The sequence below is a fragment of the Rhinolophus sinicus genome, linkage group LG03, assembly GCF_036562045.2.
Source record: "Rhinolophus sinicus isolate RSC01 linkage group LG03, ASM3656204v1, whole genome shotgun sequence".
Taxonomy (NCBI): Eukaryota; Metazoa; Chordata; class Mammalia; order Chiroptera; family Rhinolophidae; genus Rhinolophus; species Rhinolophus sinicus.
The window spans coordinates 198,662,134-198,680,096 of record NC_133753.1 but is presented as its reverse complement, the minus strand read 5'-3'; the positions used below and the strand labels follow the sequence as shown (position 1 = coordinate 198,680,096).

The 17,963-nt window shown below is 56.1% G+C and overlaps 2 protein-coding genes across 4 annotated transcripts; one reads left to right on the top strand and one right to left on the bottom strand.

Annotated features, from left to right (window-relative positions):
* Positions 1 to 951: 951 nt before the first annotated feature.
* Positions 952 to 2,252, bottom strand: MRPL36 (mitochondrial ribosomal protein L36). Its single transcript, XM_019744586.2, has 2 exons — positions 2,151 to 2,252; positions 952 to 1,373 (listed from the first exon to the last, which is right to left on the bottom strand). Exon 2 carries the CDS (start codon positions 1,358 to 1,360, stop codon positions 1,040 to 1,042), a length of 321 nt encoding a protein of 106 aa, XP_019600145.2. The 5' UTR covers positions 1,361 to 1,373; positions 2,151 to 2,252; the 3' UTR covers positions 952 to 1,039.
* A 1,274-nt stretch (positions 2,253 to 3,526) lies between these two features.
* Positions 3,527 to 9,438, top strand: NDUFS6 (NADH:ubiquinone oxidoreductase subunit S6). Of its 3 annotated transcripts, none has more exons than XM_074329120.1 (4): positions 3,527 to 3,714; positions 4,474 to 4,527; positions 8,482 to 8,541; positions 9,262 to 9,438. In XM_074329120.1, the coding sequence occupies exons 1-4, from the start codon at positions 3,580 to 3,582 to the stop codon at positions 9,325 to 9,327; spliced, it is 315 nt and encodes a 104-aa protein (XP_074185221.1). In that variant the 5' UTR covers positions 3,527 to 3,579; the 3' UTR covers positions 9,328 to 9,438. The 3 variants fall into 3 exon arrangements, with proteins under 3 accessions (XP_074185221.1, XP_074185218.1, XP_074185220.1); XM_074329117.1 differs by having other exon boundaries at positions 3,531 to 3,714; positions 8,482 to 8,622; XM_074329119.1 differs by having other exon boundaries at positions 3,535 to 3,714; positions 8,500 to 8,622.
* The last annotated feature ends 8,525 nt before the right edge of the window (positions 9,439 to 17,963 follow it).

Sequence of the window (17,963 nt, the reverse complement as noted above, 5' to 3'; positions counted from 1 at the left end):
TGTGCACGTGCGTGGGCGAGACGGCTCAAGACCTAGACAAATCCAGCACCGACTTCTGCACCTGTACTCCAGTGCCGGGAGCATTTGGGCTCCCGTGGATGGGACCAGTCAGCCACCTCTTCAGGACAGTCGTGGGCTTGGGCTTGGAGGGCGGGCGGGTTCTGAATACGGGGAGAGAAGGGGTGCCCGTGTACTGCAGGCGTTATCATTTGAGTCCAGTCATCCCGAGTGCCTGCTGTGTACCAGGCCCCGTGGCAGCCGCTAAGAGCAAGAGTGTGACCGAGAAGTCCGTTCTCAGAAGAACCCTGTGGGCGACGGGGTGAGTAGAATCAGCCCCTTTGAACTCCAGGCTTCAATTGGAGCTTCCTGTCTGAGGCCCAACACCAGGACTGCAGAGCCAGGGCCCCACCAGGGCCTGTGGCTTCCGCTTCCCCACGGCTGAGCTCTGCCGTCCTCACAGGAGGGGCCTCGTGCCCACACACGCATGCACACGTACCATACCACACATGTGCACACTCATGTCTCACACCAAAGATGGCGAACATATGTAACTGATACCCCAAACACCTGCACATAGAAAGTTAAACTGCCCCTGACTTAAGGACTGCTCTCAAGGCCTTTCATCCTCAGCCTGAGAACAGGGGCATGGACAGGAGTCTGAATCCTAGGAAAGCAGCAGCGTGGCTGACTGCATACCCGGGCTGAGTGCCACACCACAGGAAGGCCTTCCAGACTGAATCTAGTTCTTTCTAAAGAACTGGCATTCTGATGTTGGGGCATAAACCGGCTTCCCCGTGTCCTGACTTTCTGCCGAGCACTAACTCAGCTTCTATGTCAGATAAACCCATGCGTTTCCCACTTGATGCTCTGGCTGGACCAGATCTGGATACAGAGTGACATGCCTGGAAAGTAGAGCCCACAGACTCTGAAGGTCAACAACGTTAGGCCACAGAATATTTACATTTTATTTCCTTTGAAAAGGTAACACCATTTCCCAAGGAAATGATGCAGTTCTGCCCATGTTTCACAGACAAAGGCGCTACATCTGCCTCTGCTTGTGCTTTGGATTCGTTTTGCAGTGGATAAACCACCGCCCACGCCTCTTCACCAGGTAACAGTCCCTGCAGCGCTTCCGGATGACGCCCTTGGTCTTGAACCCCATGGCAGGCGGCAGGCCAGGCAAGAGGCGGCAGGACAGAAGCGAGGTGGCCGCGCTGGGCTTTGCACCCGCGGGAACTGCAGCAGGAAGGGGACGCAGCGGGAGCGTGGAGAGCGCGCGGGGCGTCGCCGAGCAACGACTCAGATGTAGTAGAGGGTTCAAGGCAGAAACCATCATTTTCCTTACGAAAGCAGTCGCCATGCTGTGGCTGAATCTACGGGAGAGAGTTGTTAGCGCTCCTTCGCGCGGCTCCCGACTATTTAAAACCTCGTTTGCCCTCCTCCGCTGGGGCTTTCGCACGTTAGGCCGAGGCGTCCGGGCTCGTAGCGCAAACCCCTGACGCCAGGAGCACCAGGCGCGCAGAGCCCTTTGCAACGCCGCCCTTTGTGGGAGCCCCAGGCGTGGCTGCCGGGGGCCCTGGGCGTAGGTCACGCCCCCCCCCACTTTGAAATAATGAAGCCAGGTCGAGCGAGGGGCCAAGCGAAAGTAGCAATGACACCCCGACCCCCACCCCGAGCTCCGGGCCGGGCCACTTCGGGGCTGAAGAAGGACGGGCGCCCCGTCTGGGAGGGGGTCGGATCCGCAGCCTCACGGCGAGGTCGCCAATTCCGCGTGAGCTCCGCCCCCGCCCCCGGCTAAGCTTTAGTGGCGGACGCGTGGGGCCGGGCGGGCTGGGTCTCGGGGCGGAAGGCACCCGGCATCGGGACGGCGCCAGGCCGGGGTCTGCGCGGGGCCGCGTCCCAGGCGGGCGGCACCGGGGGCCTCGGCCCCAACACCCGCTCGGTTCCTCGGGCTCGCCCACGCCCGCGAGGTCCCGGGCGGACCCGGCTCCACGCCGCCCTCCGCGACCTCTGACCGCGGCCCACCCCGGGAAACTGAGGCCGGGGGTCTCGGGGCCGCGCCCTCCTGGAACAGCTCCGGGGAGACGAGAAGCCCACCGCCCCGCGGCCTCCCGGGCCCCCAGCCCCTGGGGACCCCAGGGACTCCTAACCTGGGAAGAACCCGCTCGGGTCCCTCCGGCAGCGCGCCTGGCCTCGCGCCTGCGCAGTGGGGCGGGGACGCCGCCGCCAGGAGTCTCCGCCAGGAAGAAAGATGGCGGCGGGGTCACGTGGCAGCTTCCCGGATGCTGGGCACAGAGACCGAACCACTCGAGCGCGGGGTCGGAGGGCGCAGGCTTCGTCCCCTCTGTCCTTCCCCAGGCCCCTGCGCCCCCAGCCCGCAACGCCACCCGCCACCTGGCGCCCACGATTTGGGGGCGTTCTTGGGGGGATGCAACAATGGGAACGAAAATATATATCTAGAATGACAAAGAAGTCACAACCTAGTGTAGGCATTTAAAAAAGTGACAAACACTAACGTGAAAACAAAATCTAGGAAAACCACCTGCCTGCATTACGTGGATACTCTAGGGAACCTGTGGGGACCAAGGAAATGAGTGGACATCGACAACGGTGCTAACTGGTTGCTGTTGACCATCTTTTTCCTCCAACATTTTATTAGCAACACTTCAAACCGAGAAGCTCGGAGTTTTATGGGGAACGTCCGTGTGCCCCACCCCGGCTGCATGAGCGCCCTGCGCCTGCCGTTCCGGGGATCGTCCGTGCGCTCCCCGCGCACGCGAAGGCGGCGGCAGACGCCGTGCACCGCCCCGGTGAGCTCGGGGCCCGCGCGCCCGTCTGCGGGCACCTTCCTCTTCCGAGAGGTTTTCGGGGCCTCTCACCCGTCCGCACCTTGCCGTCCCCTCCCCCTCCCGGGAGGGGTCCAGGCTGTAGGTGCGCTCACCCCCCGGCAGGGGAGGGGGAGGCGCCCCCCAGGTGAGCCGCCGTCGCCCGTCCCGCCGCTCCGTGCAGACGGTTAGAGGCGGCGCGAGGAGCAGGACAGGGAGGCGCCGGGACGCTGGCGGGGCTGCCCGGTGCACTCGGGCGGTCGGCCTGCCCGGGGCGGCACGGCGGCGGGCGGGCGTCTGTGACAACGTGTGTGTTCTACTGGCGGCCTCGGTGGGGCTCTGCTGCAGAAGTCCCTACATAGCCCGTCCCCGCGGCCACACAGAAATGCGCACCGCGCAACGGGAATGCACTTCCAGTGTCCTCTCCAGGCAGAGACTCCTCAGCAAACACATATGTACCTACCCTCCATGACTGTCGATTGCCATCGCGTGCAACGATGCACGTGCACTTCCCACCCTCCCCTGCCCTCCCCTGCCCTCCCCCTGGGAAGAATCGCCGGGCAGCCTTTAAGTGCTGAGGTTGCGCGCAGCTTCCCGCCTTTTTCGGGGGCCGCGCAGCCGCACCTAGCAGGTCGCACCTGCCCGGTTGCAGCGCGCGTGCGCGCCTCTCCCCGGCCATCGCGGGCCTTGAGGAGGCTGTGCGCGTGCGCCGGCGCTGGCGCGTCGAGCGCCGGGTCAAGGGTCAGTCCGCAAGATGGCGGCGGCAGTGACCTTCTCCCGGCTGCTGTGCAGGGGCGGCGGCGCGGCGGCGCTGAGCCTTCCCCCGGGTGCCAGGTGTTTCGGGGTGCGGACCTCGCCGACCGGGGAGAAGGTCACGCACACCGGCCAGGTAACCGCTGCGGCGTGGAGCGTCCGCGTGGGCGGAGCCCCGGCCCGGCCCCGTGTTTCCCTGCCCACGGTGCCCGGGTCTTCCGGTGCCTCCGGGTCCCCGGCGCCCCAGGCCCCTGCTCTCGCCTGGCGGCCCCTGCGGACTCGCCGCCCTGGTCCGTGGACGGTGGTCGCGCACACTGACCCCTGTGGGCGGGAGCGGGCGCCGCGGCGCCCTCGTCAGCGGCCTGCGGGCAGGTCCCGTGGGCTCAGCCGCGGGGCGTCGCAAACTGTAAAGGGGCTGCCGCCCCTGTGGGGAGGCGCCCCGCTGGATGGCGACGCCGCTTCCGTGGGTCAGATCGTCCAGTGTCTGTGTGACACTAGGCGACACACGTGCGTAACGTGGGGGTCTGCTGTAGGGTCCGAAACGTGAAACAGTCAGACCACAGCCCTCAGCCGAGGGGACAGTGAGCACCTGCGCGAGGGGGCGGCGCACCCGGCGGGCGGGGGGGGCGGAGGCCGAGCCCGACGGGAGGGGGCGCCGCCGCCCGCGTTTGTCCCTTCTGCCCCCCCCTTGCTGCCCCCGAGTCACAGTGTCGCCTGGTCCTCTGACGGTCCTGCTGAAAAGCGCCCCTGCTTACACAGCCCTGTTTCATCCCTCACGTGTTTGATCACGAGTGGCCTGAATGTTAAGAAAAACACTTTAATGTTTACGATGGATATTAAGGGACCTCCTGCAGACTTAGTTTGTGAAAGTCACATAAGGTCTTTCTCTTTTCAGGCTTATGATGGTAAAGACTACAGGAAAATTCGATTCGTAGGTCGCCAGAAAGAGGTAAGTAAGAGACCTAGTAAAACAGAGGTAAGCGTTCATAAAACCTGTATATAACCAGCAAGAAACATTAACAGGAAAGATTTAAATAATTCTCCCCAAATTGTGGGCACCCTAGAAGCTCTGGAGTTCTGCATGGTTTTCTAAATGTTAAATGTGTCTATTTCTGGTTCGGTTCTTTTCCCCTCGGCCGATATGTAACATCACATCCAGTAAGTGTAGTTCTGGTTTATGTATAAGCGACAGCAGTGTTTTCTTTCATTACTGTGCCTTGTACTGTTGAGATGCTCAGATTAAAGCTTCGTCATCCATAGTCACTTTGAGTCACTCCTTCCCCTCATCAGCCAGTTGATTCTTCTTGTTAAGCCTCAGCTTTCCCTAAATTCTGTCCCGTTCCTCCCCCACCCGCCCATCTTGATTGCATCTGCCATTCCCAAAGTCTGATTTTCTCCTCCATTTCTACTTTGTGGGTGTTGTGGGGGCCAGGACAGTTGTGGAGACGGAGTTCAGACCACTGGATGGAGCAGCTCGGAGCAAATTGTCCTGTGGCTGACATTGTGGCCTGGCCCCAGCTCCCTGGCTCAGCTCTTCTGATGCCATAACAAGCACCCGGGTCTGTCACAGACTCCTCTCTGCTGGAGATTCTACTATGGCTTCTGTGTTCTGATTGCCAAAGCAGGGGGCGACTGGGAGCAACAAAACCAAACAGAACCAGAGTTGTTGAAGCTGGTAAAGTACTGGTGGGGTTGCCTCACTCTCTGTGAGCTCACCTACGCCCAGAGCTGGCCGCAGTCCCTGTCCCCATCCCAGCTTGGGGTCTCTGGGGCCTTCTCCTATTCAGCATCCTGAGTGTCTAGGGGCACAGCTTCAGGTTGTGAAAGGTGCTCAGCATGTCTGTAAATGAGTAGGCATTCTACTCTGGCTTTCATTCTTACAACAAAAATTTGGTATTTAGTAGTATTTTAAAATTAGTTTAGTTTCCAAGAGACGTTCTTGTTTTAGAAGACTTTAGGTTTGCTGAAAAATTGCCCAGAATGTCCAGATAGCCCTTGTCCCCCCCCCCCAGAATGTCCAGATAGCCCTTGTCCCCCCCCCCCAGAATGTCCAGATAGCCCTTGTCCCCCCCCCCCACAGCAGCCTATTGTTAACATTTGGCGTTTGTTAACATCTGCTACATTTGTTACCAATGCTCATTGAAACCCCTGCTGAGGATTGTGACAATAGTATCATCTCGCCTGGGTGGTTTTCCTTAGGGTCACTGAGTTGTGTACTCACCGGTCTTGACCAGTGCGTGGCTTGCGTCCACCATTACAGTCATACAGGGCAGTTTCATCGCCCTCAAAACCTTCTGTGCTCCACCCATTCGTCCCTCCTCTGAGGATTTTGTCCAAACTCACTTAGTTTAAAAATGAATTTGGAGGAGAACTTCAGTTTTTATTATGGTTTAAAAATTATACATGTGTATAAACAAGTATGTTTAACTAATTATTATTGGTATCACCATTAAAAACACCATGTATTCTGAATAACTGAACTGGGGCTTTTCGTTTATTTTAAACTTATAAATTTCCATGAACAGGGTCAATATTTTACAAAATGTTGATTATTCAATTGGATTATTTCCTTTTCTTCCTTTTTTTTTTTTAAGGAGGGTGCAGCTCACAGTGGCCCATGTGGGGATTGAACCAACAACCTTGGTGTTATTAGCACTGTGCTCTAACCAACTGAGCTAACTGGCCACCCCGGTTATTTCCTTTTTATACTACTTTTAATGTTTCATAGAATCATATATTTTTTATTTAATGGATTTAATCTCCGTTTGATATAAGGCAATAAACTTTCCAGAGGAACTGTCACTCCCAAAAACATGAATTTAAAAAAAAATAGAACAGCTTACTGACAGATGAATATTTTAAACCTGAATATCTTTTTGCCCAGATCAATTGATGAAGAGGTAAATAGGTTCATTATTATTATTATTATTATTTTTATGTTAGTGACCTGTGGAGGCTCATTTTTACAGCAGTGGGACACTAGAGTGTGTGACAGACCACGTGTGTGTGCGAGCACTGCATTTATAGCTGCTGCAAAGTGTGGGCCACTGGCGTGCTTTCTGCACCGGTTTTCTCGGGAAGTCCTTTCCTGGGGCCGGGCGGCTCCTGCAGCCCATGTCTTAACCTGAATCGGAAGCTGGGCCGTGGCCGGAGCGCTGGGCTCTTGGTTTCCCTGTGGCTGAGCTGGGTCCCGGGAAGGAGGTGTTACTCATGGGAGGTCGGGGTCGCCCTGGAGCTGCAGTCCTGAGTGACAGGGCCCTTCCCACAGGAGACAGCCGGGCTCTTGGACTGCGTGATGGGCCTTTGTGTCATGTTTGTCACTGCGGTAGACACCGTGTTATTTATACCATGAGGCCTCATTTGTATGGCGCGTGGCTTCGTTTGCAGGGGAGCTGAGCAGGACACCACTGACTGTGTAGCCCGCTGAGAGGCGTGGTGGAAGGGCGTGGGGGGGTGTCGGCAGCGAGGCACTGCTCAGAGGAGCTGTCTGCACGCCTGGCGTGCTTGTGTTACGGGCTGCATTTCCTGGTAACTCCTGCTGTGTTTCTGGAACTAGAAAATTAAGGAAAAGCTTTCCAAAATCCTAATCTGTAACTGACAAAGCTTTTGGAAAATACTAAGACCTTTCCAAAATGTCGTCCACATTCTGTGGGTTCAGGGCGTCTGAGTCTGGTGAGGGGTGTTTGGCATGGTCTGTGTGGTGGCAGGTGAGGCCTCCGTGTGTGAGTGTGAAGGGCTCTGCCACTGCATTGTGTGTCCTCTAGACAGGCAGCCGGGCTTGGGACAAACAGTTCACTGAGCTTGATTGTGCTCTTGTTATTTTCAAGTTTTATTAAAATTAAATGCCCCCGCCCCCCATGTGTAAAGATTTATGTATGCCTGATCTTTGTTTTCTTGTCTTCCTGAGGGCAGTAGGTCTCTGGTGGAGGTGGGATTTGGGGCATGCGGGGATGGAAGACAGGGCTGGCCAGGGCTGAGTGGGCACAGCAGTTCTCACCTGTGGTGACAAAGAAGGACTAATGTTATTCCCGAGCCCAAATCTCAGAAACCTCGGGTGACGCTGACGAATGTGCTTCCTAGCCTCAGGCCCCTTCTTTCTCCATTCAGCCGTCCCTACTTGTGACAGCTTTCCATGGACCTGTAAGGGAAGAGTGGTGTCCCCTCTGACTGTTTATTCTGTGTGGTATGTTCCATGGCTTTCAGAGCTGTGGTCCTGATGCTGTTGTGTACTCTGGCCAGTTAATGATGGGAAGAGGTGCCGGGTTTTAAGAGGTGCCTCAGGCCACATCATCCTTGGGACGCGGGCCATGTGTGGGACACAGAGGGCGACTGTGATCACAGTAGAAGGCTCCAGAAGGGAGAGAGCGTGGGGGAGGCAAGCTGGGCTTCATCACAGGATGTGCAGCGCTGGGAGCCACAGCCCCAGGTGTGGGCTGGTGACCGTGTGGCCAAGCCTAGCGGGGCTGTGAGGCCCACTGGGGACCGTGGCTCTGGCTTCAGTCCTTTCCCTTTACACACACACTGATGTGCCACTTGTACAGCTTTCTGTGTCCCGTGTTTCGTGTCCTGTAGTCACCGAGATCAGCTCTAAGCCGGCAGGGACGACCCAGACGTGTCTCCTGTCCAGGGTCTCCAATCTGCCACAGCCGGGCACCGTGAGAGAAACCATCTGCAAGCCAGGGCGTTTGAACTGCCGTTTTGAAACTGTGTCCCAGTGAAGTTAAATGTGTGTGTATACACGTGCATTCGTTAAATTGTTTGAGTGTTTTGAAGATCTACAGTCATATTTAAATGAAAATGTATGAGTGTAATCCTGCCTTGCTGGCAGTACCTGGATGTGGGGGTGGGCTACCTATATTTGCAGTTCGCGACATTGTCCAGGTTTTGTAATTGTCTGTACAAGACTTGCTTCTTGTTGCAGGTGAATGAGAACTTTGCCATTGACCTGATAGCCGAGCAGCCCGTGAGTGACGTGGGGAGCCGCGTGATAGCGTGTGATGGCGGTGGGGGGGCGCTGGGCCACCCGAAGGTCTACATCAACTTGGTAACGTGAGGTGTTGCCTCCCAGCGCTCACCGTCTGTCCCGCCCCGGCTGTGCTCGCAGGGTGGCCCTTGCAGTGTTGCTTTGACAGCACCCGCTCGCGCTTGGTCTCATCACAAGCCCCCGGCAGGGCTGCACACGGGCACCACCATATGCTGTGCAGTGTGCTGAGTTGCTGGCGTTCTGAGGCCCTTGTTCACAGATACACACCCCCTCAGAGCCCTAGAGGGGAGCACTGGGGGTGTCAGACACGGGGGCCGACAGCCAAGGCTCAGCTGGGCACATGGTGCATGGGGAAGGGCACGGCTGCACCACCCAGGGCGCCCCTTCTGCTGGTGGCATGAGCGAGCCGGGATGGTCAGGGTGAGACCCTGCCCTCGGGGAGGGACCGAGCAAGGGAAGCTGTGGCTGTTGTGCCGACACTTTCTGTGCTCACGGCGGTCCTCTGAGCTGACCCGAGGCTGGGGTCGGAGCTGGAGCTGGGCCGGGGCCGGCACTCACCGTCTGGGTCTCAGCCGTGAAGCGTGCGGCGGGCTTCTGGCTGACGGTCCATTCAGGGTTCGTGCACACTCTCAGTGTCCCATGTGTAACTGGTTTAGGTTTCAAGTTGAACATGGAAATAGATCTTTTGGATTTTTTCAGGACAAAGAAACGAAGACTGGGACGTGCGGTTACTGCGGCCTCCAGTTCCGACAGCAGCACCACTAGGCGGCCAGTTGCCTGGGCCTCGGCCGCGTCCTTTTACATGTTAGTGTAAAACAGGCAGATGCTCGCGCTGTGCAAGCGTGTCCTGGTGCCAATAAAGCGTCTTGTCCAGGACGGCCGCCCTCAAGTGTGTTTCTTTCACAGAAGAGACGTTTGAAAATGAGCGTCGCTTAGAAGCACAGACTGAAGCAGGGTCCCCCTCCCGTGGCGCGTGCACGATGCTTTGTAGCATGTCTTTTAATCCATGTGACCACCCCGGCAGGTGAGAGAAACAGGAAGAAAACTCTACTATTATCCCTTCAGCTACAGTTTCAATTCCTGTTATTTCCCAAACCTGGAACTGTTGTGGTCGCACACAGCGGTGTCCCAAATCCACCACCAGACCTCCATCCTTCAGTCTCTCCTTAGAAACGATAGGTCCAGACGATATGTCTGCAGTAAGTGACCAGGCAGCAGTGGCTCTCAGATCCAGTGGCTGTGACTGGGCTTCCATCGCGCAGTGGAGCCCCGGCCTCCCTCCTCTGAGCCTCTCTGTGCAGGGGTCCGGCATGATGTCATCCAGGTGGGGTGAGCTCTGGCCCTCCCCCGCTGAGCATCACTGGTCTCCGAGACTGTTAGGAAATCAAAATGCACTTTCCCACAAAAGGAGGGCTCCAGTCCTCCCCCCTCCACACCCCCACTTTGTGTTTGGATAATGGGAGCTGTGGGGGGTTGGAGCAAGGCTCTGTGGCTTTGGGGGTGGGGCGCCTGATGCCAGAAAACTGCTCACACGATGTCAGAGATTTGCCCCCACGAGGAGGAGCAGTCCCACAGCTGCCTGCACTCCACTCTGCGGGTCTATGGACAGACTGGTGACAGTCCCAGGTGTCACAGCATGAACCGAGATGGTGAGGTGCTGAGGTCACTGACAGGTAACGGCCTATGCTCAGCGCCATCCCAAAGGCCACCCCTGGGCCCCCTCGTCTGTCTGGTCATGCCACGGGTGCCAGCGGGCCCGCCACATGGTGAAGGGCTCCTGGGCTGACTACTGTGCCTGTTACTGGTTTCACAGTGTTGGTAGTTCCTCCGTCCCACAGACACTGGTAGTTTAGACACCGGGCAGTCCAGGGCTAGATGTGCGATGCCTGGTGCTGGGCGCTTCTCACAGAAAGGACCCACACACAGGTCAGAGTCTGAGGTCGTGGGCCTCGGTCCCCCTGGAGACAGGAAGCGTCTTCCAGGCCTCCCTCCAGGTCCCCATGTGCACGCAGCATTGCAGTGTCTGCCTCCATGCTCGCATGGCCTCCCTGTGTCCCTGTTTTCACGTGACCTCCCCTAAATTCACATTCCCGTAGTGGGTGAAACAAAGGCCAGGACTGCATGGCCGCTGCCCAGGAGACTCTCAGGGAGGGGCCTGTTTGGGGGACCTTCATCAGGTGTGCAGCCAGGTCGGCTCTGTGGACCCGGGCCGGCCCTTCAGACCAGGTGCCTTGACCTGGGACTGATGCGAAGACGAAGTATCACTGCTCACTGCCTCCTCTGGGACTCTGCAGTGTGTGCAGGGGGACAGCTGCCCTCCAGGAGCCAGGAGACAAGTGAGGAGCCTTCCTCTTGAAAAAGTCTAGGCACAAGAACTTGAGTAATTTGCACAAGAAAGTCAAAAGGTTACACCTACCAGTTAATCTTGAGACATAAAAATGAAATAACTTATTTCTGAAGCCAAATGGAAGCAAATGAACCCATTAGGCTGGGGGCATTCAAATGTGCTGTTTCCTCAGCTGGACGGGGCACAGCAGAGGAGATGGGGGTCCCCCGCCAAGTCCAGCCTCCGCCCCAGAGGTGGTCCCAGCCCTGGGGGGTGTGGTGCCATGATGCAGCTCTGAGGGATGGTCTGAGTCCAGCGAGGCCCTGACCTGGGGACGGCCAGCAGGCACTTGGTGTCCCCCACTGTCCCACGAGCGTGCCTGCCATGTTATTTCTGGTTTACAGCTGGGCAAACAGGGAGGCCTGGTCAGGTGCAGCTCCGGAGCCTGTACTAATGGCATGGCTGTCTGGACCCTGGGACCTCAGCCGGATTGTTCTCAGCGCAGACCTATGCCCCCCAGACCACGTGGGCTCACTTTCCTCTTCAGGGTTCGCTGAAAATAGAAGTAAAAATTATAACTACTTGACTTTTACAAAGAAGAAGTGCATTATTGCATCAAAAAAGACCAGTTTCAAACGCACCAGTCTGTGCCCGCTAAGGGAGATGTCCCAGGGGCATGGTCACCCATGAAGCCTGCCTGCAGTCACAGGGCCATTGGCAGCGGACTCCAGGTAGTCAGGCACTCTCCTCCCCTCCGTCCCCGCACCAGCTACCTGTGCCGGGCCTCCCAGGGGAGGGCGCCTTTGCCGCAGCTCCTGGAGTCAATGCCAGCGACGTTCTCCAATCACAAGTGTCCCTATGAAAGTACTGTCAGCTGAGAGGAAGACAGTGTGTCTGCTCTGAGCTGGTCAGGGCTGTGGACACAGCCGTCACGGGCGTCCCTGCATGTAGTAGCTGCTCAGACGGGGCTGCATGTGTCTCTGCAGATGTCCAGTGACGGCTGCATTGTAACAAACATGCACAGGTGGCAGGAGAGCGTCCTCGACCGATGGATCCTGTCAAAGGATCATTTTTATAGCAAGCCTTTTAGCAAAGTGAATCTCTACCCCACCTAATCTGTTTTCTCCAGGAAATCAATAATAACGCTGATGAGGGGAGCGGGAGAGGACACGTCCTTCAGGAGTGAGCTAACTGGCCAGCAGCGTCACCGTTCAACATGTATGTCCAGGCACAGACGCTCATGGTTTCCAGACTCTGGACATCAGGAGGGGCCAGCAATGAGGGTGGCGGGCAGCGTTGGGGTGTGGAGCAGCATGGGGGGGCAGCGTGGGGGCAGCGTGTGCTCGCAGTTGCCCATGCCTGAAGCCTGGGAAGCCACTGGGGACAGATAACGAATTGGGAAACGCGCCCAACACTCCCACTCATTTCTCCTTTGGGCATCGAGTAGACACCATTACAGACCATGAATGGACGGTATGGAGACATGAGCGTGGACAGGAGAAAGCTGGGTGTGCAGGGGGCCAGCTTGTGAGGTCAGATCCGTCCCTGTCAGGACCTCTCCACTTGGTGGGGTGCAGGGGGTGCCCTGGAGTCCAGGAGAAGGGGACAAAAACCACCCAAGTTGTTTCAGGGGCAGACAGAGAGGAAGGGCACCGAGTGGGAAGAGGTGTGGGAGTGGGGGCTCCTTTGAGGGGCAGGTGGTCCCTGGAGGGTGGGAAGGACTGTGAGGGCTGAGTCGCGGGGCTTCTCTCTCAGGCCAAACCTAGGCGTGGCCATGGGGGCGTGGAAGTGAGTGGCCTGGTCCCACCCCACACGTTTCTGTGCGGGGCTGGGTGGCTGGGATGAGCGGACCTTGCCCCCCCATCACCGCTGAGAGCCCCTCCTCATGTCTGCTTATTCTGGGACCAGAAGTGAGGAAGACCGAGACACACAACTGCCTCCTCTGGGCCTCTGCAGCGAACTCACAGGAGGAGAAGAGCTTTTTTAAATTTTATTAGTTTCAGGTGCACAAAACAATGTCCTAGTTAGACATTTATCATTTCCACCCCTCACGAAGTGAGAACCCCCCTCCCCCAATCCACTACCCCTCTGACATCGCTCACGGCCGTTACAGTTCCCCTGTCTATTCCTTACGCTGTACTCCGCTTCTTGGGACTATACATATGCATATATAAAATTATAATTGACAGTCATTATTATTAATTTCAGGTTTTTCTTGGACCCACGTTGTGCAGCAGTTTTGCCTTTTGTCCGGGAGAGTCTGTCACACAGGCATCCTGTGACCCTGCTAGTCCTGGAGAGCTTTATTTGAAACGGACATTAATTTCACTGTGATAACATAATACACGTGAAAACATTTGTGGTTTGACGGCTTCTGGAGAGGATGCAGCGAGCACCCGGACGCCGCCAGAGGGTCAGCCTCCGGTGCACGGAGCCGCGGAGTGTTCGCAGCTCTCCGGCCGCTCTTCCAACCCGCGGGTGAGGTGACCCGCTGCTGTGAGCAGCCTGCGCGCCTGCACGTCCGGGGCGGAAGTGATGCTTTGAGGACTGATTGGAGGGGAGCGTTTCACTTCACATTGGGTGAGATGCTCCACGCCAATAGCTCCAGTGACTGTGACGCGCCTGCTGTGGGTGGGGCTGTGCACCCTCGTGGGTGGGGTCTTGTCCTGGTCTCCCCAGCTTTGCACCTCCAACCAACAGCCAGAGTGGCTTTGTAAACGTCTGACCTGGGGTTCTGATATAACGTAGGGACAGAGCAATACAAACCCATCCTTGCCCGAGAGGCAGGCGCAGGAGACGCCCCACCGCGCATGGACACCGGCTCCGTGGCCCTGGCCTGCGCGCCAGCAAGGGCTACCCGGCCCGGGTCTGAGTGTGGGAGCCGCGAGCCCCGGCCTATCCACCAGAGGGCAGTGGTGCATAACCGAGGCCCCCGGGTCCCAGCGGGTCGCTGACACCCTGATGTATCTGTGACGGAGGCCACCGCCATGTGGAAATAGTGCTTGCGCTCAAACCTGCCCCCGGGAAAGGGAGGGCGGTTGGGGAGACTCAGGTCGCAGCAACTCCATTGCAGGACGAGAACAGCGGGAGGCCCCAGCAGGAGGCTGGCCCTGGCCTTGACCCCACGCAGGCCTGGAGTCCTAACCCGCCTGCCCCCACACCCGCAGCCCCCTTCTCCAAGTGCCCCTCAATGGGACGCCCGGCGGGGCCGCCGTCTGGCAGTACTTGCTGCCTCCCCTCCCACCCCGAGATGCTTCCTTTGGCCAGCAGAGCAGCACGTCCAGTCCGGTCACCGACGGGGAGGCCTGCGCAGAGGAGTTGACTGAAGACTGGTCCCCGCTACTCCCTGCCCACAGGGCTCCACGGCCACAGGGGTGCTGGGTTCCCCCAGGACACGGCCTCCGGCAGCTTGGGCATGTCCTAGGCTGATTCTCAGGAAGCACCTCCTTACCTGGGGAAGGTTGGCCTGGCCAGAGGCCCCACAACGAGGGGACTCTCCTGGATAGGCCTGCCTGCGCCTGACTTGCACAGCTGGTCAGCATTTTCTGTTGGCATTTCTCATAAAACGGAGCCACTGGTGCTCTGGATCATGGGGGGTCTGACTGTGACTGGGGTGATGCTCTGACAGCAGGGCCCTGGCGTCCCTGCCTGACTGATGGCCGGGCCCGCTGGCAGCCCCTCTTACTCATGCTGAATGGTTCCTCAGAGGCTAATATCAGTATTACAGTACTAATTTATTAGACACGGGGAGATTTTAAATTTCATTTTTGTGCAGTTATTTAAAATTTAAAATGATAACGTCTAACCCAATTAAATTTCAGTTGATCACTCTCCAAATGCACAGAGTCTTATAAAATATGAATTAGGAGTCTTAAGAACTCTTATAACAACTTAATCTCCACGCAGCGGGTCTGCTTTGGGGGCTGTCATGTCACCGTGTAGACCTTAGGAAATAAAAAAGGGAAGACAGACACCGGGCAGATCCAATATTGAAAATTATCTCAGCCGTCTGCCTTCAAGTTCTGGGCTTTTTTATGCACGTTCAATTCCTTCTCCTGTTTTGCAATAATTATTGGACCTCTCTCTCTTTGGGGATTTCTGGCATTTTCATAATTTAGTGACTCCAGTGAAGAGAGCCTGTGTGCAGCCTTGAAAGACGTGCTGCGTCCGGGGAGGCCTGGGGGCGTGGAGCCCGTATCCTGGGACCTCCTTGTCCATGGCTGTTGTCACACTAACCATGTGCAGGACAGCAGTCAGTGGGGACAGCCTGCTTCTTTTCCAGGAACACTCACAGCACACATGGCTCCTGGCCAGATGGCCTGAAAACCCACCTCTCCCACCAGGGAGGGAGGTTGGCCCAGGAGCGCCACCCTAACTTCTGACTGGGGCCCTGGACGACACGCAACACCACGGCAGAGCTTGGCTTACTGGTGACCAGTGCGACGGTCGTCATGTCTGTGGGTCCCAGTCCCTGGTCTAACATGTGGATCATAAACACCTCTCCTCGGAGGGTGCTGTGGGCATTGCACTGTCTGCGGGCTGAGCCCAGTGCCTGGCGGACGTGGATGAGGGGCAGGCGGGCAGGACCACAGGGCCTTTGCTCATCACGTCTGCGGCAGGACGTGGGGAGGCCGAGGGAGTCAGGTCACACGGTGGACGGTAGGACGGTCTCAACTGTGAAATCAGAAATTGCAGAGTCAGAAGTAGGCCCACGATCTCCAGACCGTGGTTTGGTCCAAACACTCAGAGAACTTGGCGCACTCAGTGAAAGGCTGGAAATGAGTCACCGCCAGCAGTGAGGCCACAGAGAAAAGCCGTGGCTGGGCAGGGCATTGCCCCCGGTGTCCTGGGGCCTCTGCTCTGGCTTTTCCCTTTGGGGCTCCTTGGCAGTCAGATAGCAGTGCAGTCGACATTTACTTGCCATTTTACTTGACATGTCACATTATTGTGTCCCTCTGATTTTATAGGTAGGTCTTGGGTGTGGCTGGCAGAGCTGCCAGGGCCAGGAGCAGAGTGCTGAGGACTGACTCTGGAACAGCCGTGCTTTTGGACAATGTGTGTCACCTAAGGTCACATTCCAGGTGTGGCGATTGTGTCCATGGGAAGGTGCTGGCACCTGGGCCCCAAGCTGCCACCTCCTCCTGCCCAGCAGTGTGTGGCAGCCCTGGACATGCTTCTCTCTGTCCTGTGGTCCTGGTACCCTGTGACCCATCGCCCTTGGCAGCCATCGTGGGGGTCTGTGCAGTGCACCCCACTGGGGCCACAACCCCTTCTTTGTCTTCTTGGACACACTGAATCTTCTTTTTTTTCAAGATTTTTATTAAAACATAGCTAACATAAATATTACGTTTCAGGGGTACACCATAGTTATTCAACGTTTCTATACATAAAGAAGTGATCACCATGCAAAGTCCAGCGACAGTCGGACCCCACACCACGCTGTCATGATGTGATTGACTGTATTTCCCATGCTGTATGTTACATCCCCATGACTTACTTGTTTTATACCTGGAAATTTGGACCTCTTATTTCTCTTCACCTTTCTCCCCTTTTTAATTTTTCAATTATGGTAGACGATCAATATTATTCTATATTAATTTCAGGTGTGCAGCATAGTGGTTGGACGGTTACATAATTTGAGACGTGATCTCCCTGACTAGTACCCACCTGGCACTATATGTAGTTATTTCTTTATTATTGACTATATTGACTACTGTTGTTGAGAAATCAGCTGACGGTCTTATGGGAGCTTCCTTGTAGGTAACTAACTGCTTTTCTCTTGCTGCTTTTAAGATTCTCTTTTTGTTTTTAAACTTTGGCATTTTAATTATGATGTGTCTTGGTGTGGGCCTCTTTGGGTTTATCTTGTTTGGGACTCTCTACACTTCCTGGGCTTGTATGTCTATTTCCTTCACCAGGTTAAGGAAGTTTTCAGTCATTTCTTCAAATAGGTTTTCAGTTCTTTGTTCTCTTTCTTCTCCTTCTGGTGCCCCTCTGAGGCAAATGTTGGTACACTTGATGTTGTCTCATAAGCTCCTTAAACTGTCCTCATTTTTTTTTCTTTCTTTTTTTTGGCGCTGTTCTGTTTGGGTGATTCATCCTATCTTATCTTTTAAATCACTGATTCAGTCCTCTGCTTCATCTAATCTATTTCCATTATTATATACTTTATTTCTGAATGGTTCTTTTTTTCTTTTCTGTCTCCATTTTTATGTTTCCTATGTCTTTATTGAAGTTCTCCCTGAGAGCAGCCTTATAACCAGTGTTTTGAACTCTGCATCTGGTAGATCGCTTATCTCCATTTTCTTTAGTTCTTTTTCTGGAGCTTTGTTCTGTGCTTTTATTTGGGACATGTTTCTTTGTCTCCCCATTTTCGCTGCCTCCCTGTGTTTGTTTCTATGTATTACGTTGATCTGCTATGTCTCCTGGTCTTAGTATAGTCGCCTTACGTAGTAGGGGTGCTGTGGGGCTCAGTGGCTCAGTCTCCCTTGTCACCGAAGCCACGTGCTCCAGGAGTGTCCTTTTTGTGGGTCGTGTGTGTCCTCCTGTTGTAGTTGAGCCTTGGTTGCTGTTTGAATGTCAATGGGAGGGACTGACCTTCAGGCCAATTGGTTGTGAGGACTGGCTGTGACTACAGTGGAGGAGCTGTGGTGCAGAGGCTGACCTTACAGAGCAGGGTTCACTGTAACAGAGCTCCGGTGCCTGCCCAGTCTGCCCTTTGGATATGTCTCCCTTGGAGGTGGCCGGGTGATGCTCTGGCTTGGACTGAAGCTTGCCACTGGGTATGCCAGGCCTGGGGCCTCCTGGGAGGGACCTTACCTCTTACCTCAGGCCAAGTTCAGCTGCAGCCTGTGCCCTGCCTGGTGCCTCCTGGCATGTGCCACAAAGCAATCCGCAGATGGCCACTGCCTGTGCTGGGCTTGGAACTGTCTCAAGAGGCCGAATGTGAACTGAGGCCAACTGTTGCTAGACCCAGGCTTAGGGCTGCTCATCTGTAGGTTTGGGACACGCCAAACCCAGATGCTGCTTGTCTGAGGTTTGTGGACCTTTGAGAGATTGGAGGAAAGTCTGCAGC